Source organism: Bradysia coprophila, unplaced genomic scaffold, assembly GCF_014529535.1.
Source record: "Bradysia coprophila strain Holo2 unplaced genomic scaffold, BU_Bcop_v1 contig_232, whole genome shotgun sequence".
Taxonomy (NCBI): domain Eukaryota; kingdom Metazoa; phylum Arthropoda; class Insecta; order Diptera; family Sciaridae; genus Bradysia; species Bradysia coprophila.
The window spans coordinates 8,871,639-8,897,006 of NW_023503493.1; the positions used below are offsets into that span (position 1 = coordinate 8,871,639).

At 34.9% G+C, this 25,368-nt stretch overlaps 1 protein-coding gene across 2 annotated transcripts in view; it reads left to right on the forward strand.

Annotated features, from left to right (window-relative positions):
• The first annotated feature begins 4,786 nt into the window (after positions 1–4,786).
• LOC119076434 (protein I'm not dead yet) overlaps positions 4,787–25,368 on the forward strand; it is a 29,161-nt gene continuing 8,579 nt past the window's right edge. The window contains exons 1-6 of one of the 2 annotated variants that reach the window (XM_037183184.1): positions 4,787–4,805; positions 5,057–5,349; positions 20,666–20,725; positions 22,145–22,277; positions 24,567–24,683; positions 24,751–24,899. In XM_037183184.1, the coding sequence (XP_037039079.1) occupies positions 20,682–20,725; positions 22,145–22,277; positions 24,567–24,683; positions 24,751–24,899 (443 nt within the window). In that variant the 5' untranslated portion in view covers positions 4,787–4,805; positions 5,057–5,349; positions 20,666–20,681. Of the gene's footprint in view, positions 4,806–5,056; positions 5,350–20,665; positions 20,726–21,539; positions 21,725–22,144; positions 22,278–24,566; positions 24,684–24,750; positions 24,900–25,368 lie in introns of those variants that run through there. The other variant, XM_037183183.1, reaches the window with a different exon arrangement.

Sequence of the window (25,368 nt, forward strand, 5' to 3'; positions counted from 1 at the left end):
ATACAAACGTGTATGGAGCCCGTCAATAAATAAAAAGAAAAACCTGTATTAGAATACCACATATAGCAAATTATGATTCAGATTCAGCATATGATTTTGATTTTTATCATAAAATGATCACGGCATGTACGTCCTTGCCGCCTCTACAAAAACAATCCTAACATTTTGGATTCATCTACTTCGCACTAAATCTAGTTCAAGTTCATCGTAACATTGAAATTAATTGCGGCTTGCCAACTTTCGGCACTCTGGGCTTTATTTAAATAGTCGTGAAATGCCTCCAAATAAATTTCTAAAAATCCAAAACTGAATTCTAGATTTTTAGAAATTTATTTGGAGGCATTCCACGACTATTTAAATAAAGCCCAGAGTGCCGAAAGTTGATAAGCCGCAATTATTTTGAATGTGTTAAATGACTCGCTTCGATAAGGGATTTGAATCAAACCATTTAATAAGGGTTTATTGCATCGGCTGATCCATAAGTATTAGCATCAGTTTGTTACAAAAAATACAAAATCTTTTACTTCATTTGATTGAGTTAGTTTTTATTATATTAGATCAGATAAGTCAGAGCACATCGCTAATTTTTATCGTTCGCTCTCGATAACTGTTTATCAAAAGTAATGTTATTCTGAAGTCATTTATTTTTGTCCAGAAGAACCCAATAATAGTTATTTATGTAAGAAGAATCGTATCGAGGTATATTATCTCACACGATGTCTTGCCAACCTCGACTTCGCCTCGGATTGACAATCTGACATCTAATGAGATAATATACCTCCATACGATTCGTGTTGCATGCAACGGTTGATGCAATGAAGAAAATCTAATAAATACCGCAGATAATCTTATTGTGACTTCAGTAACACGTGACTTTTATCGCACTAGTGCGATAAAGCCCCAAAGCCCCTTGCAAATCCTTTATCACACTAGTGCGATAAAATACGCTCATACGACATTGCACACAGGCGGCGCAAGTTGCAAATATCATCACTGAATTGCATAAAATTGATAATACACCCGGAAGTGAAGTAAAATCCATAATTTAGAATCCATTTGTTCATTCTTAATCGAACGAAATATATTATTAAATCCACATCATCTGGTTTAAAGACCAACTTATTGGTAAGGGTTAGGTGGGGTTTTTGCGATTACTAAATTCTAAAATAGAACTGAAAATTGAACTGCAACAATGAGGACAAAAACATTTTTTTCCCAATTTTTTAACATTTTCTTGAAGAGTCTGGAAAATAAAAGGACCCGTGTTTTTGTCTTTTTTGATTCGAGCAATAGTACCCACTATAGGGCACTTTATACAACCCATGTAAATGACTATTACAACAATAATTTGTATGGTGGTGTCTAACAATCTCTACCATTTTTATTCATTTTTATAAACCTAAATTTGTACCAGAATATGAAACAAATTCCACCCATGGAGTGGCTTCTATTCTTAACAAAAGTTACCCTAATCTATTTATACAGAACCATGGAAACTGGCCTGATTCAGGAGAAACAGGAGAAAGATAACCTTGCTTAGCGAACTTAAACTAAACTAATCTCACACAAATACAAAAGAAAAATTACAGAATAAATCCCCTTCGAACGTTCCCATTATACAAGCGGCGTTAGAACGTTGAAGTGCAATAGAGATTCTTTGCTTCAAATACATCTTCGATTTTTTTTGGTTCGTTACACTTGCTAACAACTTTCCCAAGATGTCAATGAATTGAATTGCGTCAGTACACCATGGACCTAGAGTCTCTATTGCAAATGGAATGATTATGTAATTGTCTTCTTTCAATTTCTTATATTTGCTCAGTTTAACGTTTGCTGCCTTATTTGCAACTCGACCGGGCGATTTGCTTGATAAATGTAGATACGATGGGGCCAGATTATCTGAGCATGTTGCATCCCAAACCATTGATTGACCGTTACGCCATGGTATCAAAGTAACACCGTCTACTCTTTTTCTGTCATCTCTGAAAATCCCAGGAGGTTCTCGCATAATGTACCATCAGCCGACTGGAGTGATCTATGAATAAAGTTATTAAAATCAGAATAACGTGGAAGCCTGCCAGTATGTTTGTATGGCGGGTGTGATCGGGTGTTAAATTTTTTTCAACTTCAGTGATAATTTTTGGAATTTTGATTTTTTCGAGAAAAGAAAAAAACACGGGTCCCTTTATTTTCCGAGCCTTTCAAGAAAATCAACTAAAAAGTATATGCGGTACCTTCCTCATTTCAAATTGCTACGTCTCACCTTATGGGTGGATCAGGTTCCTTGAATGATGAAAACTCCATTTTCTAAATTAGGAAAATAAAATTCATAGGCCCAAACGCGCTGGAATAAGTTTAAAACGACTATGAAAAGGAATATTACAATTACAATCAAAGGCATAGGCTAGAAGATAAAACCACAGGAAGTGGGCAAGAATCGAAAATTAATTGGCACTTTAACTCTTTTGTGAAGCAGAAAATGAATGCCTTAAATTATAATCCATTTTTTTATTCACAAAGGGTTGTTTGACTTTAATCACCTAACGAAATGTAAGTTTGATGTAGAAGATGATGTACGTACCTTGTGTTGTTCAAGTACCTACATTACAGCAATATGAATATTCCCATCCACCACCAATACTTGTGTTCATAACGGAACTCGTAACGTAAAAATGAATCTGAATCCAGACATACGAAAAAACCGTTTACTAAAAAAAACATGAATGTTTGAACGGTTTGAACAGTGTACTATATACACACTGCAATATAGCTCTATAACTTTGACTGATTTTAAAACACTTCAAATGTTTCGTAATTCAACGAAATATGTTTTGGTTTTTGTCTATGATCTGAAATTTTATTCGTACAAATATGAAACTTAGCTGTGTAGTTAAGCGGCTTCGTACGATATATTTTGTGCGAGCTTGGTCGTGATACCACATGTCATATTGGAAGCTTCCAGCCGATGGCTAGGTAAAGTCCCTGACCGTGATTTGTGGTATTGTCATTTTCTTGGGACATAACTTTATTGTGAAGATTGAACATTTGGCTTCGTAATTAATCAATAAATAATTGAAAAATTTCTTTCATTAATATTTTAATTGGATCGAGGTATGCGTTATGGTGTCTGTGATTTGTGGTATTTTATATGAAGTTCAATAGAGACCGATATCATACCGCAAATCAAGATCCAAGAGAATCGTGATTTGCGGTGTAATTTATTTTACATGTAAATTTACATAAGCAAACCATGGTCAGGTTTTCGCGTCCGCAAATCACGGTCAGGGACCTTAGATATTTTTAATCAACGAAATTGTGCGGGCTCTTACATGAAAATCAATCGTTCAATTCATTCGATATTTTTCGACATGTTTGACAGCTGTGATCGTGGCTGACGTTTACAAGGTCATGAAAATGATGTAGGTAACTCTGTGTTAACTACTTACTGATTACTCAAAGATCACTTCATTATGCAATAAATGTGCAGTGATTTGGGACAGCTGAATTCACCAGTCGGTTCAGAAACACACTCATAGATGACGCATTTTGCTTACTATACAAACACTGTGTGGTTGATGGTTCTTTACCAGCTGGTGAATTGTGAATTAATCGGAAATGAAGCGTTCCACAACTATCATAGTTGAACTATGGGATAGAATGGACCGAGAAACAGATTTTTTATAGTTTTTTTCGGTCTGAAATGTAATCAACGCATATAAGGCAAACCCCTTTTTTTAATAAAGTGAATTAACCCTCTTACAGCTGCAGACATTGCTGCAAGCACTTGTCCTTTTTGTCAAATGTAAAAAAGGTAGTAACGTTTTTTGCAATACAGTAGAACAATTTTTTGCTAGGATTTAATTTTTACATCGATAAAAAATTGAAAACGTTGAAAATTCGAAGATATTTATTTTGAAGGACTAGACTTTGAGCGGCGACATAAAATATATGGTACATTTAAGAGGCATGCAGCATGCCGCATGCTTCATACGTGTCAAAATAAAGAGTTGCATCGAATAAAAATTAGAGAAATGATAACAGATGCCGTTGCTGGCGCCTAACCGGCGCAACGCCATCTGATATCATTTCTCTGTTACAAATAGAAAACCGCAAAGGACAAATTTCGATTAAGGTTCATTGGATCTTCACATTCGGCGGTAATAATTGTTATTTACCAGGAAGGAAGGAAGGGGTTTTATACTTTTTTCTCAACTAGTTTTAACTATGGACACCTAAATATTTATTGTTTACCAAACGATCGTTGACTGACTAAATTAACTCAAGTTTATGTGATAAACATCGTACCTATGTGATTGTTTCTTGATAAACATGTCACTAACGAACCATTAACACTTACTAATGGTAACTAACAATTGACCCAGTTGTCAAAAAACGATACGTAAATATTATCCTATCCATTAAATTGTATACTTTTCCTTGGGATTATCCATGTGCTTACGTTACTTTATTTCGCTTTGGCTATGATTAAAAATCACACATCATTTCTGTCGATTTCTGTGTTTGTACAAGCAGAACACATTCTCAAATCCGACTTGTATAACACAACATGACTTGTGTGTATCGGTCATATTATATTATCAATACAACCAACCGAGAACGTGTCTCATATCTGAACATTATCGTTTAATAAAATAGGAAAAAAAAAAATCTCATGTAAAAAGGTTGGAAATTGCATGAAAGAGAATCCGAAAAGAAATAATATTCATTCAGTCATCACACTCGTTATTTGTTCTTGGTCGTTGTTTAGTGGCGGACCGGAGAGTGTCTGCGACTATATTTTTGAAGTTATAATTTTAATTTCAATCAGTTTTTCGTTTACTTTAGTTGATAAGTTTTAGATTTTTTTTTAAGTTTAATTTTTTTTCGTTTGGTCTTAATTTTATGACCGAAATATTGTTGATCATTCATTTCGATCCGGTATAACGTAAATTCAGTTTTTGTCCGGTTTAATTTTTGAAGAAAGATAGTGAGAGGAGAGGACACGTTTTGTTAATTAATTTCGATTTTTATTTATTTTTTAATTTGCTCATATCAGTTTGGCAGAACATAAATTTTAGAATTAGATTTTTTCTTACAAAAAGGAAAGTGAAATTGTTGCGCGCATTCGGTGTGTGTCGTAAAACATTATTGTGCTGGTGCTGTGCGTTTAAACTGAAGAAGAAGAATTTGAGATATTAAATTTATACGAAAAGTTGCAACTGCGTTTGTTGAATAGTTCACATTTATTTGCGCATGGAGAGCGGACGTTGACTTCATTTGACTTTTTTTTTTAAATTCAAACAAAAAAAAAGTTTTATTTTTTATTCGAAAGCAAGGAATCATTTTATGGTAAATTTTTTGACTATTTTTTATTCTAACAATTTTTAGCCTAAATTTCTTTCTATATTGATCGTATTGTGTGCTATATGGCTTCAAAATGCACAGCACACATTCTGATTTCACAAAGTATTTAAACCATATGGAATTCTCCCATTCCGAACAATGTTTCCATGAAAAAGAGCCAGTCAGAGAGTTTAATTAGACATTGAAATCTGCTATATTTACATACGCTCATACGTCTAATGATATAAATAAACATTTTCGGTTATTTTTAGGAGAAAAAAAAATTCACTCGATTTTTCTTGATAGACCAAAACTGTGGGAGCACACATGGTTGAATTGGGTAATGATGAATCTTTGACGCAAAAAAAATATTTTGAATTGATTTAGGATCTTATTACGAATGGGAATGTGATAAGAATCGTGTAACACTTTAGGACGATATGGTATGAATTATGTCTGCCGAATTGAAAACGTTTCTTGGTACAAATAGTTTAGTAAAAATACTGCATGACTACAACTTACCTTTATCGTCTTAACGTTATCTACGACATTGATGATAAAATAAATCATCCATCGATCGACACTTTGATTAGCCGTCAGGCGCTTTGAATGTTATAAATATCTTAAATTCTTTCATGTCTGTTCTAACAACTAAATGTCTAGGTGATGCAACGTGAGGAAATTTTATTTACGGAGGTGTTGATATTTTGTTGATATAAATTAACAGCATTCAAATTTGCAGAATTTGCTTTTTTTCATTCGGAAAGATTATTTGAGCATGGAATTAAATCCAAATTGTGATAAAATATGAATAGGTCAAAAATGCTTGACTGTTAAAGAGTATAAAATTACCAAACTGATCGTTTTGAGATAGAATTTTTGTCTTTTCGTGGAGTGTCCCTTTAATGTTAGAATCTTTGAATCGATTGAAGCTTTGTTAATTATTAATTTTAGCGATACTTGATCCAAATCGGGATTGATTCTGATTTTTGTGCACAGTGGGAGAAAATAAGGAAGTCACATTTTCAACGACCTCCCGTTGAGGTTATTCATACCACACACCCGAGTGAATCTACTCAAATGTTTTAAAATTGGTAATTGTTCTCCTCCTGCAGGTCAAAATTTGTTTTTTTTTTTTCATATTCTCACAAATTCCAAATTTTGTGGAAAAGAATTTTTGGCTAGAGATGAGCGGGCCGCCCGAAATACATCGGCCCGACCCGACCCGACCCGGCCCGATCGGGTTCGGGTCCGGGTTTTGAAAATTCATTCGGGCCGGGTCGGGTCGGGCTTTGAAAACAAAAATTCGGGCCGGCCCGACTTAGAAATACAAATTTAAAGTAAGCCAATATAAGCCTATAAAGCATGAAACACTAACTTATTTTATTATTTTACTTCGCGTATAAGATTATTGCAAAGCTTTTATGCGTAGAAAATGATTTTTCAGTAAATTTCTTATAGTAAAAAAAAGTCGGGTCATGTCGGGCCGATGATTTTTTCGGGTCGAGTTGGGTCGGTCCTCGAAGAGAAAAGTCTCGGGTCGGGTCGGGCTCGGGTTCAAAAAATTGGATCGGGCCGGGTCGGGTCGGGTATTGAAAAAACGTCGGCCCGCTCATCTCTATTTTTGGCCCTTTTTCAGTTCTAAAAATATTTGAGTTTTTTTTAGAGTTTCGAAAGTCAACGATGTTCTCAGTCAATTAAGTGTTTCCAGTTTATGATATTTGAACGCAAAATTTGAATTCAAATTTTGCGCCAAAATATTATAGACTGAAGTGCACACTTAATCGACAAAGAACATCGTTGACTTTTAAAGCTCCAAGGAAATGTCAAAGTGTGTTTTCTTAATGTGAACAAACTGTACACGGGAAAAATTGGTAAAATGTTTGTTCCCGCAACAAAGCTTTGACTTTATATATAGCGACGCTAGCATCGTCACTCATCATCACTCGATTGCATATATAAATATTTACCAAGGTCCTGAAAGAACAGGTTAAGACAGCCACGATGGCGGGTGGCACCGAAATTGATAAACGCACTCAGTACAGATTTTGTGTGAAATCGAATTGAAGAAATTGTTTTTTTTAGGAAAATTTGGAACTTTATTTTTCTTAAGTTGCATTTTTCATATAAACTTCGTAGCCGCTGTCTTAACATGTTCTTTTAGAACCTCGTATTTACTCACTCGAATGCGGTGACAAATAGTTATTTGTTCACCACGTGAAAAAAAAGTCTCTAAGTCATCCGTAAAAATGAAATTTCCAACGTTCTTCCTTAGATCAACATAAAATGTTTCATATTATTCGTATCACGGACCAAAAGTCTTATTCGAGCGTATTCGATTCGAGACCTCTTCTTCGATTCTGTTTGTAAACCTCTCACTCACACGCTAAAAAAGACTTTTAGTCCTGGGTACAAAATATACTATTTCATGTCCGCGCTGTGTTTTGCCTTATTTTCTCCCCTCAATAGGTCACGCCCCTCCTCAATAAAAAAGAAGTTTTTCCGAAATGCACCCAAAAACTAAGAACGCACATCGATTCAGGGACCTATTGGGAGCTCAAAACAGCATTCAGTAAAATTCAGGTCCCTGAATCGATGTGCGTTCTTAGTTAATGGACGCATTGTGGTATATCCACAACAGATACGTTAATAACTAGTGTTCACTTATGGAAAAAATGCAAGAATTCAGCTCGAGCGAATTTGCAGCACTCGCAAACTTCGCTCTTCTTGGCATGTCCTATTTTCTTTTCGTCCACAAGTTTAGTTTGTAGAAACTGTTGCAATAATATTTTACATGACTAGGGATAAAAAGATGAAAAGTGAAATTTTCGTGTAAATTTTTTGATCCGAGGCGAGGCCGAGGTCAATAAACACACGAGAACGAGACTTTTCATTTTTTTTTAAGTTATGTAATGGATTTTACATGCTGAGGGCGTTGAAAGAAGTGCTTGAGACATGAAAAGTACGGTTTTCGACGCATGTAAAATTAATTGATTCATTGTTTGGATACAAAATCATAGTCGAACCTGGTATTTTCACTCTATTTTCTTCGACAATTATTGAATACTCGCTTTATACTTCTTCTTTCTTATCGAACGACCTTATTCGTGTTACACTGGCCGCATTTGCTGCGACACACAATGGATTATTAAATAAATTCATAGAAAAGTGTTAGTATCATCATATGCATACGTGGGCTGTGGACAATAAACAGACCTTCAATTTTCACTTCCTATCAAAAGCAGACATTTAAAATTATGAAATTTGGTTGCGTCCGAAAAATATTTCAAGTTCGCAGTGGTCGTTAAGATTCCAAATATAGCGCAATGTGATACATGCGATACATACAATGTGATACAATTTTACAAAGCGAAAAGGAAACAGGTGATTAAATCAGCGATTAATTTATGCGCAATGCTACAATTATGTGGAATGACCGCAAAGACAATGTGGATTTAAAGAAAAAATGAAACTGAGTTCATTTTCCTTTCAATGATAAATGAGCATCATGCATTCGCACGTCGAAAAATCATGGTCAAAGAGAAACCATTTTTTGACCTTTGTCTCTGTATCTGATAGTGACCGAATCGATTATTGCAAGTCGAACCTAGCCAAATGTAATTTGGAAATTTACAGAAATTCGTCTCTCAATTAGCACAGAGATAAAGTCATTAGAAGCAACTTTTTAGTCTACTCTAAATTAAAATTGAACTTGAACGAAATATTTCGGTATGCTGTGATGCACACGAATATGCAATTCATGGCGATTATAAATTTTGTCTACGTAAAATCATGTGAATTCATCGAATTGAACAGCGAGTCTCCTCGTAATGCTAGTGATAATGATAAACTTATATTCACATTCATTGGAACAGACGGAATCTTTAGATCATAGTGGAGCTTTGAGTGAATGTAAAGTCAACTCACTTGAATTGTAGGTCTCTTGGATTAATTCTATTTCTATCTGTTTTTGTCCTGCGTCGTCGTACATTTTTATATCAACATAACACATGAAACATTATTTTTATAAGCCACTGGTCTTACTATTTCCGTCGATGCATGAGTTGATGGTACACTAAAATGTCTCGCGCAATATATTTTCCCACAATTGACAAATCTTCCTGGAAAATAAGTCAGTTAATCTGTTCTCTGCACAAGTAACAGATTAGCTCATAAATATTCATAGAACCGGACAAACGTATCCTTTTATTTGCAAACCAACCGTATAGTTTCGCTCAGCACACATCATCATCCAACATTCGTTTAACTTTTTCATTGTTGTCCAACCTACGACTTCGATTTCTACCTGCATGCTTGTTCCACTTAGACACATTTATTGTTCGGAAAAGTATTATGCTCGAACTGCAACTGCACACCTAAATATGTATTTTAATGATAAATACAACGGTTGATTCAAGGTCCGCAGCGGTATTTTTCATTTTATGCGTGCGTTTGTAAATATTGTTAACAGCGGAGTCTACCAGTAACATTTCAAGTTCCTCCGTAAAAATACACGGTGCGGTTGAATGAAGTGTTATTGACATGGAGAATGCACTTTTGACCCGGACTCAACAAGGCTCCACAATTTGTTTTTTTAACCGCACCATTTGGAGCACTGGAACCCACGGCAGTTAAGCTACGAAGTAAGGTCCCTGACCGTGATTTGTGACAATTTTTAACTTTGTGCGTTATTTTCTTGGAATCCTTTGATATCCAGGAGTAGGGGCTAACTTTATTGTGAAGATTGAACATTTGGCTTCGTAATTAATCAATGATTAATGAATAATTGAAAAATGTCTTTAATTAAGTTTAATATTTTGTGGTATTTTATATGAAGTTCAATAGACACCGATATTTGGAGGTTTTCCAAAAGGTTAAAAAAATCATTCCGCAAATCAAGGTACAAAAGAATCGTGATTTGCGGTATAATTTATTTTACAAGTACATAAGCAAATCACGGTCAGGTTTTCGCGTTCGCAAATCACGGTCAGGGACCTTTTATGTAGTGAAAGTGATCATTGTGGTTTTGCAATCAGTGTGGGTTAGAATTCTAATTGTCGTTGTAGAAAAACTTGGCCCCAAGGATGTAATGGAAGCTTGTAATGATAAGACGTTTCGACCACTGTTTCGATCTGTTAGAAAATTTGATACGTCTTTCGACGTTTTGCATTCGAAAATACCATTTTCCATCAGGCCATGGCGACAATGGTACTCGATACAGTGCTCTATCGAACACTATACCGATTTGCTCACGAAAAAGTCTAGCGAATCATAGTTGAAATGAAATTTCAACTCAACACCAGCTCGTAGTTTAAAAATAACGATTTTCGTAAGATCGTGTATATACATGGGGATTCATGGGTGATAGATGTTGTAAGTAGTCATACTGACAGAAAGACATGTTTACCAGCTTCTTTTACACCCATGCAGTCAATTTTTTTGTATTGTTGTTATTAGAATTCCAGCTCCTACCGATTGCAACAAAAATCAATTCTCCAACACACACTTTGTATCAATCATTGTAGCCTGAGTGGTATGGCTCTGATGCACCGAAGGATGCAATTCAAAATAATTTTTTTGCATTAACCATACTAACAATACTTCATTCAACCGCACCGTAAGATTCCAAATTAATTCATAAATCGGAAAGAGAGTTAAGAGTTCTTCGACTCTTTTTTCTTCTCTATAATCATATTGTAGTGTGTGCAGTATGTATGTGCGTTTGGAAGCGTGTCTTTAGCATATTTATTGTACTTATTACTTACAATCGAAGTCAGTCTTTATTAGCGTCAGAGAGAAACAATATACAAGTAAAACCATTAGGCATGCAAAAACCGATTTTTTATGTGTTAGAGGATCTACTTAGGTGCAGAATGTAGAGTCTGTACTTAGGGGCCATTCACAAATTACGCACGCACCAAATTCGAAATTTTAGACCCCCCCCCTCCCCCCTTGCACGCGAAAATGTATGGAGAAAATTTCAAAAATGTATGAAGCGTACGCTTTTGTCAAACCCCCCCTCCCCCCTTAAGAGCGTGCGTAATTTGTGAATGTCCCCTTATGTAGAATACACAATGTAAATTTTAAAACAATGGATTGTCTGAAGTAACCGAATAGAAGTAGGTTAGTCCAATTGAAAATAAACTGATCAACTATTCTAGCTCACAATTCAAAGTTGAACTGCACAGCATTCCATTTTGTGTTTTTCGCGCGTTCTAATGCATTAGATTAAATTGCGAATTTCAAGTTTATCTGTTTAATTCGAAGGTTTTCGCAAAATTTATCTCTATATTTCAATATTATTATTGTGTATACGTGTGTACAGCTTGACTCGCCTTTGCGTGTGCATTTTTCAATATCTAAGTTTTACTAATCTGTGGCAGCGACTACATTATAGAACGCCGAACACAATATAATTGCAACTAAATAACAAACACGATGGATTAGAAAAATTAATAGAAAAAACCTTGATTTTGGCCGACTCGTTTTAATATCGTTGTGGATCTTGAGCCGGTTTCGATGCATATTTTTTGATTGAAAGAATAATTATTGCCTAGATATGGACAGGCCTCCACTAATTAATGAAGTGCGTATTATGGTGTGAAAACGTAAATAAAATTTAAGAAGATATTGACCCCTAAAAATACCTAAAAATCTGAAACAAAAAGTTGGGGAGGAAAACTCCATTTTTTATGACATTTAATAACTCATGTAACGGTTCTTTTCATTGATAACTTTCTGACCTTCCAAGAGTCCCCACTTTTTATCTCAGAAAATGCCTTTTTTAGGAATCATCATTGCAGAAATGAATTAGTACCTAGATGTCAGTAGTAAAATTATTAAAATCTATTACTTCATTTGGGCTAAATATATTTTAGAGTGTGAGATACACAATCTATTACTTCAATATTTTTTTTAAACGTCGTTATATAATGAAACACTAGCAGTTTATCATTTATTCTTGACGTCGTTGTCGATAGCAGATGACTATCCGTTTCTAATGTGGGTTGGCAAAGAATACACATCTGTTTCAGCTGGTTATGGTGACCGGAGCAAAGTTTCCTAATAAGTGTTACTAAATAAGCCGTAAATATCACACTTTCACACGTCACTGCAATAATAGATTTCTAATACAGTGGTTGTAGGTTAAACACATCCTTCCTGTTTATGACGACCTCTATTTAGACATTGAGACTAAAGCTACACAACTTTGTTCGAGCTAGAGACAAGGTATAAATGAAATTCAAGCGAATTACATTTTTTGTCTTAGTTTGCTGCATCCATTAGCTGGAAAGTATTGTGCATAGTATCAGTTACTTATAAGAGTGTAATAGTATACGCACGTGGTTTAGTGGTTACGCACGTGTCTAAAGTATATAGAATATTGATAAACGTACCGCAGCTAGTTTCTTCAGCTAAATTAAACATTCAGACAAAAATGACTGAAAATAACTGAAAATAACTGTAAATTGAAAGTCGATATTATAGTCGCAACCTGTAATTTAATTTTTGCCTGTGCGGTCGTTACTGTTGTGACACCTTGACCTTTACTTTCTCTTCATTCCTGAAAAGTAATTCCCAAAATAATTGGGTCATTGAAACGAGTAATAAATCGATTCACTTTCATTATAACAACCGTGTACGTACCGACTACACTAAGATGAATTACAGGAAATTACGATATATAATCAATTTATCAGTTAATAACAAAACTTACAATATTGTTGATTAACACGACAGAATTGTGAAACTTACAATCAATAATAAATGATACACGCAGAGCGTGTGCGTTCCATTGTAAGACATTTCGAAAATATTTACTATTCTATTTGGTTGACTGTGTGTAAGGGAAGTAAAATGGGACAAATCGCCACTTCAGACTAACGATTCAATTATTCACTAACATTTTCCATGGAACGTTAGTTATTGTCGTTGCTCTGTTGTTCTACATTATATTTGTTCAAGGTCTTATCGGTTGAATATATTCCCCACATTGCTTTGAACTATACATAGACAGAAAAATGGGTTAACACACTCTGACACTGTGTTATCGTAAGTGCTTAATCAAAGTTCTAATAACAGTTAATATGATGCCACCACTTTCGCTTTAATAGAATTAGCTTGACTGTTTTACTGCGTGTTCGTCGTGCAATTACACGATGCACTTATAGATTGTTATTGTGCCATAAATAAATCAATAAATTGAGCAGGGATCCCAATTCACAGATCAATTGATTACATTTTGACGAAGGAATTTTTTATCCATGACAGTACAATGATCCAGATGCGAAATTTGTTGATATACTTTATTGCACTGTATGTTTAGTCTAAGTCCGTTTTTTCATTGATATAACGTAATATAATCCGAAAATATTTGCTAAATGAGTAAGATTTCTTGTGTTAAGTAAATATGAAGAAAGCGATTACGAGAACGTTTTTAATGGCTGTGTATTTTCGGAGTTAATATTTGAACAAGTCTTTGGAACACTTGGGAATTCTTTTCGATGAATTTGATGAGACATTAGTTGATTTGCACAGATGCAGGCTTCCTACGCTGCAAAAATGTGATTAGAATAGGTATCGGAGGTGCGGCGTTAGACCTTCAGTTTCTATGTGACGAAATAGTGGTCAAATGTCCAATCAATTCAAAAATCTTTTTTGTCAATGTTCAGAAAGTTCGTAATAAGTAGAAAGTTGTCCGACAATCCGATAATGATCTTTAGAACCTAAGGTCTGGAAAGTGGCCAGACAAGATTTTCAAGGCGAGCTCAGAGCTGGAAAAATAATTTTTGTATGGAAGAATTGAAGAAAAACAGGTTTTTTACAAGTCTCAAGGGAAGAGGAGGGCTACAATCAAGAATGTGGTAGAGCTTTCTCCTTATCTATTATCTTTTAGTACATTCTGTCACAAAATTACTGATTTCATTGAGCTTACTTTCATATGTGAACCAATTTCACTATTATGACATTGACGCTGTAAAATGACAAAAGTGAAGTTGCTCCACATGAAAATAAGCAGCAAATAAGGTCTACGAAAAAAATTTGGCGCCTCTACCGGCCGCATACACTTGGCGAATGGATCATTTGTCTAATGACTCCTTCTCTTATCATTGACCGTTAGACATTATAGTTAGAAATTGATTCATTGCTCTTTCACAACACCCTGTACCGCTGTTTGTTCCAACAAAACGTATTCCACATTTCTTTAATAAGTTTTGTTGTTGTTGTTGTCATCACATTTAGACCGTTTCGTTCAAGCAAATAATATAAATTGTATATTGACGTTGGTGACGAACATACATCATCACCGATAAGCCCAAGCATTTTAACCATTGTACTTTTGTTTAAATTGAAAATAAATCGAATCGACCTTATGGTACAGCTTAGCTTATCAATTTGAAAAATAAGTCTACACAAATTGGAGATTAAAATCATTCCGACAACATATCGCGCTATATCGAGATAATGGAAAAAAATCTGACCACTTCTCGGCTGTTATTTCTCTCTGACCAGGGAAATATATGAATTGAAAATATTTGCGAGAAAATAGGAGTCGTCCGAAATCTGAATTAGCAGCGATAACGATTCGCCCGCGTGATTAGTATCCACGGCAATATAATTTTTAATGCTCTTGATGCCTACGCTATCAAAACGAGTTTGTTTTCGCAATTTTTGTGGGTACTACACTGCTTATGTTGGTTAGGGTTTCGTAATTGTCAGTCCAACATGTCCACAATTGTGTTTACAGTCAAGTGACTTTAGAACGAAATTTTCACATTCCAATTCCATTAATAAACTGTTTTAATTTAGACTTTAAGGCCTGAGAACAGGTTGCATAGAACCAACCTAGACTCAATGTCCTTGATGTCGTAACATATTTTCATAAATGGTTTAAGTGGTTTTTTAAGACTGTTGGTTAACAGTGGCGTACTTAACTGCCAAACGGATAATCTTGTGAATATCTCAGGTCTGAGCGATTTAGTGAACAAAAGTCCAAAATCTGTTAAATGTCGAAGAGAAAAGGTATAGCTATCATACTACGCGATTTTGTCCATCAAAATCTTCCATCTGTTTTGTACTAAATTTTAATTCGATGTCGTGCATCACAGTTGTGCCAGTGAACCTTTAATTCAACAAGGGTATTTGCTGGACATTTTTTTATTATTATCTCACCCATTGTCTTACAATGTGCTTCTGAAGTCATCAGAGACTATTTTTGGGAAGGCCTTTCCTGACATTTTTTTTTAATTTTCTCGAATTTTCCCACATTTTCCATTTTTTTGGGAAACTTCAGGAAAATTAAAGAAAATGAGGGAAAAATGTTTTTCCAAAAATAGTCGCTGATGGTCATCAGCGATTTGTTATCTCAAGCAAGTATTTCCCAAAAATTGTTACCAATATATTTTTGCAAAAATGTTGGTTGTGACAGCTCCCGATAATCAAGGCTGTTTACATTCACAACAAGTCCAGATAGGGTCTTTTCCGCATTGCAAAAAAAAATATCGAAAAGAAAATAACCTGATCAACAAAATAGCCAGTTCATTTCCTCAACATCACGCGTGATATTTTTTTATCATTTATCACTGCTGTCTGACCTTGTGTGCGGTTACGGCATATATAATAGACGGTATATGTAAAAAAAAAAATTGTACGCAGACATGATGTTATACAATGTCATTGATTGAAGCGAAAAGCCATCAAACTCTTGATATCTAACATTTTCGTCGTACATAATTATTTGGAGCACACGCTTCGTCGAGATGAAACGCGACAGTGATGCCATGCCACATAAATTATAATGAGATGATGTGTTTTGTTGCTATAATTTTCAATTCAGAATAGCAATTAACCAATTCGTATGGTATGATACATGTAATTATGAGATGAAATGTCTGGTTCACGGCTGTTTGCTCGGCCTTTTTTGTTTTTCTATCGAAAAGATGTTTTTGCATGCTTTTATCGAATGCAGTTCAGGCTTCATGCTAAAATTGACGGATATTGTTATTGTTTGCGTATGACTGCACCTGAACTGCAGAGCCGTGTTAACACGATGGGCTTTAGGGGCTTAGCCCCCTGATGCTGGATAAAACTGGCGAAAACTGGCGCTCGAAATTTTAACGATATATGTATATTTAGCGCTTGAAACGAAATAGCGCAGTGGCTTGCGAAGTCTTAACCCAGCCCTGCTGGACTGTACATTAAGTTAAAATTCTGAAATTGTTAGCAACCCTCATTCGACGATGCGACGGCCGTTAAAATAAAAAGCAGAGCGAACTTTCGACTATATTCGTAACGTAAAGAGTTAGAGGCAGAAGAAAATTTTTACTCATTCTTCAACCCGACGTAAAATAAAGACTTTCCACCGACCTGCAAAGAATCACTTTACTCACTTTATTAATCCATAGTTCGTGTTAGGAGAAGTGCTATTAAATAAGTCAATTTCATAAACTTTTGACATTTAATGTATGGGAGAAATGTCAAAAATTTACGAAATTGGCTTACTTCATAGCACTGAACAAAGCATTTAATTATGATGTTAACGAACCATAATGGCTTATCCGCAATGTTTATGATCCACATTTTGTTTTTTTTTTTTCTTCTTGCGAGCCAATTTTCATTGTGAGCATACGCTCAGCACTAAATTCTCTTTCTTGACTTAATGTGAAATAAATGCGACAGCATGAGAGATCCCAATTATTGTTTATACATCCGGAATACATTAAGGAAGCAAACAATAGTGAAAAGTGTTTCACTAATTTGTTGCAACATTGTGATACTTTACCACACAATACTGTACCAACAGCCGAATAGTGGCTCTCTAATAATTCAACCTAAATTAACTGTAATCCAAAAACCACAAATTATTGTGATCGAAAATTTGAAACGGTGTACGTGAAATATAATTTTCAAAAATTCTTGTGGTGAGTGGTATGATTGAAATACTTATACTTAAAATTGACATAAAACAGAAATACCTCTGCTAAAATTACAACTGTAGATGTAGGTGGTCAAAGTGCTTTGCGATAGAAAACGTTATGTAATTTCTGAGCGTATCAAGTTCATTATCTAACGTAATGATAGCATGGTGGTTTCATAGTTCGACTACTGAAAAGTTTTGAGTTTGGAATGATTGATAAAGAAAATTGTATGTCGTCGAACAACGTCATATTGTTTGCAAAATCTACTCAGAGATCAGGGATCAGTATCTAATCTATTGCAAATTGTCTTTGATGCCATTCATGAATTCTTTGTTGATTGCCACTTCAGGCTTCAGCAGTGCTCTCTCTAGCACCGAAGCTAATTCTGGCATAAGTCTATGTAGGATGAAAGAAGAAGGCTGAAAAGTGACAGTGGACGATTTGAACAAGATATTTGCTCTTTTCAAAATTTGGCAGCTGTCGACTAAGGTCACTTTTGCTTGAAGTGCGTTGAATGAGTGCAATCACTCATTTGAAATATGTTGTCTTCTAACAAAATTTAATTTAGGAAAGTGAAGCAGGCCTTTGATATGTTATGTTGTTTAGAAGTGTCCGCAATCGATTCATTTTCATTTTATTTTAAAATAAAATAAAAATTTCATTTTGATGCGTATACGCTGTTGTGGACTTACTGTTAATAAAAAGTACATATATTCTGTGTGAAAAGTGTTTGTATCGTTTCGTGTTATTTTTCCGAAGCATTGGTCGGATTTATTTTATATAAAGGCCTTTCCGGAGAAAAAGTTTATGAAAATTGGTTGAGCAATTCCAGAGATGTAGTAGTTAGTCTATATTGTTGATGTTGTCGGAGAAGTTTCCATCCAAAATCGCCACCTTGTGAACTCTACTAACTGAAGAATATGAATGTTTAAATTAGTAAAACTCGGACTGAACAGACGAAAAAGGTTTAATTGCCCGCCCCACACGAAAGGTGACTATTACAAAGCGGTTTGCTGCGAAAAAGTCCATTACATGAGGTATATTTTTACTGTACATTTTATGCGATTTTCTTTTCCACTTTCACGTAGGGCAGGCAAAAAATGAAAATACATTAAATGCTGCTACAAAAGCCATTAATTCGGGAACAACCAATACACTCTCTAGCAAACAAACGTCGTTTTGACGCTGTCAAAATAACACCTGATTCCTATGCAGTATCATATACTGTTGACTAATTTCTAATTTTACATTGCATTTTTACCACCTTAAAAAATGTAGTTAGGTTGCTAGAGAGGGTATTGAAACAACCTTTTGATATTTGTGAGTTTTTGCGCAATTTGCGTCGGTAACTGTTTTTTGACGAGTGTAGTCAAAAAGGCAGTTAAAGAAACTTGTTTCTCAAAAGACACACTTGTGAGCTTGTTTTTATCACAGAATTGTTACTACAGCTAATGAATTCCTTACGCATCATCCAGTGTAATCTACTAGTCAACCGATCGACTACACAGTATTTTGACGTGCTAAATCTCCGTGGCTGGTTGGCGCAAAGGTCTAAGTCGAATCAAATGAAATGCAACAAAAATTATAGTTTTTTTCTAAACCAGCAAAAACGTACATAATCTTTCGAAAAATCAAAATTTTTATTTGATTATAATCCCAATAAGTGCATAGACAATGACTATTATGGCGATGAAAATATTTTCGCTTCACAAGTTTTTCAAATTGCTTCCTCCTCTGTTTGCATGTGATTTTGTTTTGTTTATTGCACATTTTTTATGGCTGGAATTATTGTGATGTCAATGAGACAAATGATATGCACAAATTTTCATGTTGATTGAGTATAAGATAGAATATTTAAAAAAAATAATCTTTTGTTGACTTTACATGTTTACAACATTCATTCATACCACGCCTGATTTTGTTTAAAAAGCCATGGATCATAAATATTTATTGTTTGTATCGTTTACACATTTTTACTATTTTTTAAACTCTGTTATACATTCATCGTTAGTGACACGGGGAATAACAGTTAGACCATTCTCTAACTTCGAGCTAGAATTGAAGCAAGGGGTTCTTTTGCACTCCTCCAACGCACTGCAAGCATGACTGATCGTAGTGACAGCTGCCAAATAGAATACTATTTCGTATTACCTTTTTACAGTGTCAATATTTGCTTGGTACACTGTCCAGTTCAGTCCTCTATTTAGAATATGACTCATGCTTGAAGTGCGTCGATTTTTTTCTTTTTGTAAATGAACGTCGATGGTTGTCGACTAAAAACAACATTTTGCCACTCCATGGGAAGAGCTGGTTACATTGGATGCTGAGAAAGTAATTCATTACATGAGGTTACAATTTTGTGATAAAAGCCAACTCCCAAATGTGGTTTTGAACCGCAAGCTTCGGCAACTGTCTTCTTTCCGACAGTAAATTGTGTATATCCGGAGGGAAGGAATTTGATATTTCGTATCCTGACGAGTGAAAGTGTCCGAGGGCTTTAGCCCGAGGTACTTTTACTCATCGTTATACGAAAGATCAAATTATTTCTCGAGTGTAGTATGACGGAAAGTTCATTTTCCCTCCCTAGTCAAGGAAAATTGAGTACTACGATATTGAGAAACTATCAGAAATTGTCATACCAACAGGGATCGAAATTTTGTTAGCGTCTCGCTTCTCCAAATACCTATAATAGCTAGCATAAAGACTACATTCCTTGAGAACTTGAAATCTGATAAGGCACAACGTACGACACAATTTTCGCTGTCTTACGATTAATTATTTATTAAGATTTATTTTTGCTATGGGATTGGATAACAACCAGTTCTAGAAATAAATGAAATGTGATCTTTACCCGCCAGCAATTATTTTTCTGGGTAGTAATGTATAGAATTCGAAATAGAAATATTCTGTCACTATCAGACGACGAGGTGTTTATTTAGTCTACTACCGTAACGAAGACTAAACAATTATAGTAAATTAATTTTGTTACTGGCTATGAGAGCACGTTGAGGGTATTGACGAGTTTGTCGCAGTTCCATTAAAAATTTTTAATACGTCACTGGAATTTGAAAGAATAGGTCAAAGTTTACAATAGTTATTTATGACATCGAGTGCAAAGTAGTTTATTAGGCTCTAGATGTGTAATACACATCGTGAGCCTAACAAAGTACTTTGCGCCGAGATTCATGCAACGTTTTATGCGACAGAGGCATCTAAAGTTCGTAATTTACGAACATTATGATGCCGAGTTGCATAAAAGCTCTTTAAAGCTTTAACAGTAACTTACTTTAATTAGTATTATCAGTTATCTCCTTCACCTTTCACACAACTCTACCAATTTGTTTTGATATAACAGTAATCAACTAATGGCAGCAGTTCTAATAAATGTGTTTTCTATTCAACAGATAACCCGTGGCCAAAATGTCTGAAAAAGACGCCCATCGAAACGGGGACGATGTAGTGGGGTAAGCATTTTTGAGAAAATCTCTTATTAAAAAAAATGGAGGTGGTCAAGGCACTTCTGCTTGCAGTGAGTTGCAGAAAACCTACAAACGACGATCGATAAAATGGGTACTCGAGCCCCGAGCGTAATACATTATGTATAACTGTAGATTAGACACATTATTGGTGTTTAGTGTAGTCTTAAAGTCATACCGGTGAAGCGTTCCGAGGCTACCTTTTCTCAAAAGCTTGTCATCTTGGGGTTGACAGAGAATCATACGATTTTCAGGGGGAGTAAAAAGTTCAAGAAATTGAGACAGGCAGTAGGTGTTTGAAAAATCTGGAAAAATATGAGTGGAAAACTGCACGATCCTCCTTTACGCTCATAATTTTCTGCAATAAGTCACTTACGTTAGCTTTGCTGCAAGCCACTTCTTAATCAATTCGTGGTTGGATTTTTCAGTCTTTTCCATTTCTCTGCTGATTGAAATGCGCAACAACTAAAAGTAGCTCGTCTCCGAAAATCGACAATTAATATTTGTCTGCAGCTGCACAAATTTTTTAATTGCTTGTCTCAATTGTAAACTCCAGCACCGCCTCTATATTGAAGTGTACGACATAAACTGGTTCATTTATTCAGTCTAATAAATGCCGAATGTATATCTCGTTTTTCGTCATAATTTCTGTTATTTGAACAAGTGCAGGTATCTAATCTACGAAATATTTAAACGACCAATGTCTCAGTGATATTACAGACAAGGTAATTCTACGTTAAATAAAACGTATTGCAACAACAAAAAATTTACCATGTGGCAGAACCACACATTGAATTGAGTCAGTTTATAGGTAGATTTTGTGTCGAATCGTTCGTTACAACCGGGTCGTAGTAAAAATGGAATAAAAATTTGACTGGATTTTCAAACCGTTAAAATGGCAAGACATCAATTTCAAAAAGTCCATACATCCGATCCGGAAGACAATCAACCGGTTGTGAATGGAGAAGGTGAAGCAACTCGTCAAAGGTGTGATTTGACAAAACAAAATCGTAATCAACTGTCTATCCAGATTAGAATCAAAATGTTGTTTTGACTTTTCAGTAGAACTAGAAAGAAAAAACAGAAAACGAAAAAACGTTTTCAATTATTTCGGTATATCGTATGAACCTTGAACGGTTTAGCTGGCAAGGTGGGTTCAATGTGTTGCTTAACGCGATAATTATCAAACGAAAAGCCTCTTTTCACAACAAATCTTTGTCAATCGATGAACATTTTATTTTTAATTTTCTCCTGTCTAAAAAAAGAAAAAACAAAATTGCTGGGTTGGGACAACCGAATATTACAAAGGAATGTTGGCTCTCTGTAAATAAATAATAAAGACGAAAATTGCGAAAAAGATTTTCTCGTGATGTTTATCTTATTTTTATATTTTTTCAATCGTTACAGAATAAATATAGAAAGACGGAGGATACCATTGTCGCAGCGGTTATGCACATTTATTGTCGTCTACTGGAGATCGATTACTGTATTTTTAGCACCAATTCTTTTACTACCAGTCATATTACATAATGATATTCAGGTGAGTTCAATTTTTAGCGTTCGAACGATTTCTTAACCATCGCTAAGTATTTTATCGAACAGAAGAAATTCATTTTTGTGATATCACCAAAAGAATCGAATTTTAAACTGCGAGAATTGTAATTTCCCTTCCTTGGTGTATGTGTCGCTTTCGTATGTTTTAGCAATATAAAAGAACAATCATTGGTACGCAACAGACAGAGCTTTTTGGAGCCTAATATTGTCCAAACCTTGAGATTGGCATGTTCTTATGTCTATCTAAATCATGCCATTTTTCACGAACTTCGTCGATCATTTACGCCACCTAATGCGCTCGAGCTTTGAATTTGTTATAACTTTCGCATAAAAATGCTTAAACAGGCAATGAAACAGTTTCATTGCATTGTTGAGAGCAACACTTTTCCTAACAATTATCAACTGAGATAAATTTTTTAGATCTTAGTAAAGTCTAATCATGAGAATAACTCTCGAAATTCTTTAACTTTCAAAAGAAAGCGCATATAGATCATGTTTACGACCCTCCAAACGTCAGACACGATACCAGATTGTTAGAGTCGGCTAGGAAATAGTAGACTTGTAAAACTATTATTCATTCATTCAACTGTCAAACATGTCGAATATTGAATCCATTCAATACTGAATTATCGAAATGCTCTGCACGAAGTTAAACGTCAATCAATTGAGTAATAATTACATAACTAGGGATAAAAAGATGAAAAGTAGAATTTTAGTGTGTATTTTGGTGATCCGAGGCGTAGCCGAAAACGGGACTTTTCATTTTTATCCCGAGCTATGTAATGTATTTTACACGCTCCATATGTCCATGGCATATAATGGAAGCGTCGAAAGTAGTGCTCGAAACATGAAAAGTACGGTTTCGACGCATGTAGCATGAAATAGTCTATTACATAACAAGGGATAAAAAGATGAAAAGTAGAGTTTTAGTGTGTATTTTGTTGATCCAAGGCGAAGCCAAGGTCAATAAATACTAGAAAACGAGACTTTCCATCTTTATCTCGAGTTATGTAATGGACTTCACGTACTTTTGAGCTTAATGTCAATTTACTTTGCATCACTAGGATCACTAGGGTGGTAATCCGCCACTTTCGGTCCTGGTACAAACAAAAGTATGTAAATGACTATTAAACTTTCATCGGACACCTTTGGAAGCATATCGTTGAATAATTTTTTACTCGTAATAATGTTTCACTTCGATTGAAAATAACTTCTCTCGCCTATTCCAATAGAATCATATTTTGGGATCCCATTAAAATTGCCTCGTAGTTCAGCAAGTTTACCTTTATTCATAGGACTTAATACGCCTAATTACCTCCAAATAATTATAACGCTCTGCCGCAAAAAGTTTCATTCGATATCAAGTAATTAATTTACATGCGAATGGGAAATGAATAATTAAAAAAATTTATTTTTAATTTCCACAAGTGAAATCTTCTGTATACTTGAGTCTTTTCGATCAATAAAACAAAAATATTTCTAATATTTTTATGGTCCAATAAACCTCGGTACATTTGTATGGCTTTCAAATGCACTGCATTTCAACTACGTCGAGTCGTTTATATTGTAATTCTGTTTTTATCAACAGCATAATATGCTTATTTTTATCTTTTAATTAATACGACTGCTGGTATTATTTACATTTTTGCTGACGATTGCATAAACAACACAGAGACTGTCGAATATAAAGTTTTGGTCTCGTTCGCAAGACCCGTAAGGTCAGTCCAAGAATGAGAAAATACCATCCTCTTTTTCTTTCTGTTATTGTTCTGGAAACCAAACATTGGCGTCCTGAAGCAAATACGTCAATATCCTATATTTCGGTCGTAGGGCCTCAATATTCATACTAAATGTGAATTTGCCCCTTACACTTTTTAAACAAACAAAATAAGAAATTCCAACAAGAGCGAAATTTGCGGTCAGAGCGAAGCGAGAACCATAATTCGATTGAGATAGATTTTAGTGTTTTTTGTCGAGGAGTACAGGCAAAAACTGTTCAGGGGTCCAAATAAACATTAATTTTCTCTGAATTCTTAGAGCGATCGGAATGTGTCATTTTCTCAAGAATAAATGATTATCACCTGTGGCCCACAGGCTGTAGGTGAACATGTGGGAAGAACAAATCTCGTAGTTTCTAAATGAAATTATTTCTTGAGAGTTTTTGTTTTTAAAGTCACAACACATCGTCTTAATTCCGTAAATCTCATTGAACTATGTGTAACTAATGCACCAAATTTTAGCTAATTAAAATAATTTATTTTTTACCATTTTACAGCAATTCAGATGTATGTACGTTGTACTGCTGATGACAGTGTACTGGGTTACAGAAGCACTACCTCTACCAATCACATCTATGATACCGATTGTCCTATTTCCTTGTTTAGGCATTTTAGTAAGTGTTTTTGCTTGTTCGTTTTCCTGTGAACAGAAATTGTTGATAGTAAATTTTATCCATCCAGGACACTGAAACAACATGCATGATGTACATGAAAGAGACAATGCTGATGTTTATCGGTGGTTTGGTTATCGCACTGGCGGTTGAATTTTGTAATTTACATAAACGAACGGCCTTAAAAGTCATATCCATTATTGGGTGCAGTCAGAGGAGGTAAGAGCTTAATCTAAGTTAGTTGCGATGCCGAGCGCATTTTCTATGTTGTTCTAAAAAAAATGTCAAATTCTAATGCCAGTTCATCATATCTAATACATAGATTAGCGAATTATAAGAAAAATGAAATTATTTATTCACCTAGCATCGTTTTGAATAATATGACGATATCAATAGAATATGCTTCATAAGAAAGATCCTCGTCAGCTCGTCAATAATGCAGCTGAATCAATAAAATTTCATTTTTATTGTAATTTACTAATTTAACACGTCCCCATTCTGTATTTAGATATTTATGATCGAAAGTCTATTACGAAAATTGATTGCAGAACCTTTCTTACATTCTGACATTTAAGAAAAGGACGGACATCTGTACCGCCAAAGTTTCAATAAATTTATTGAACCCGGCCTAACAATTCTAGCAGAAGTTCCGATGGATACATTGCTAAACAAAAATTTGAATGTAAGC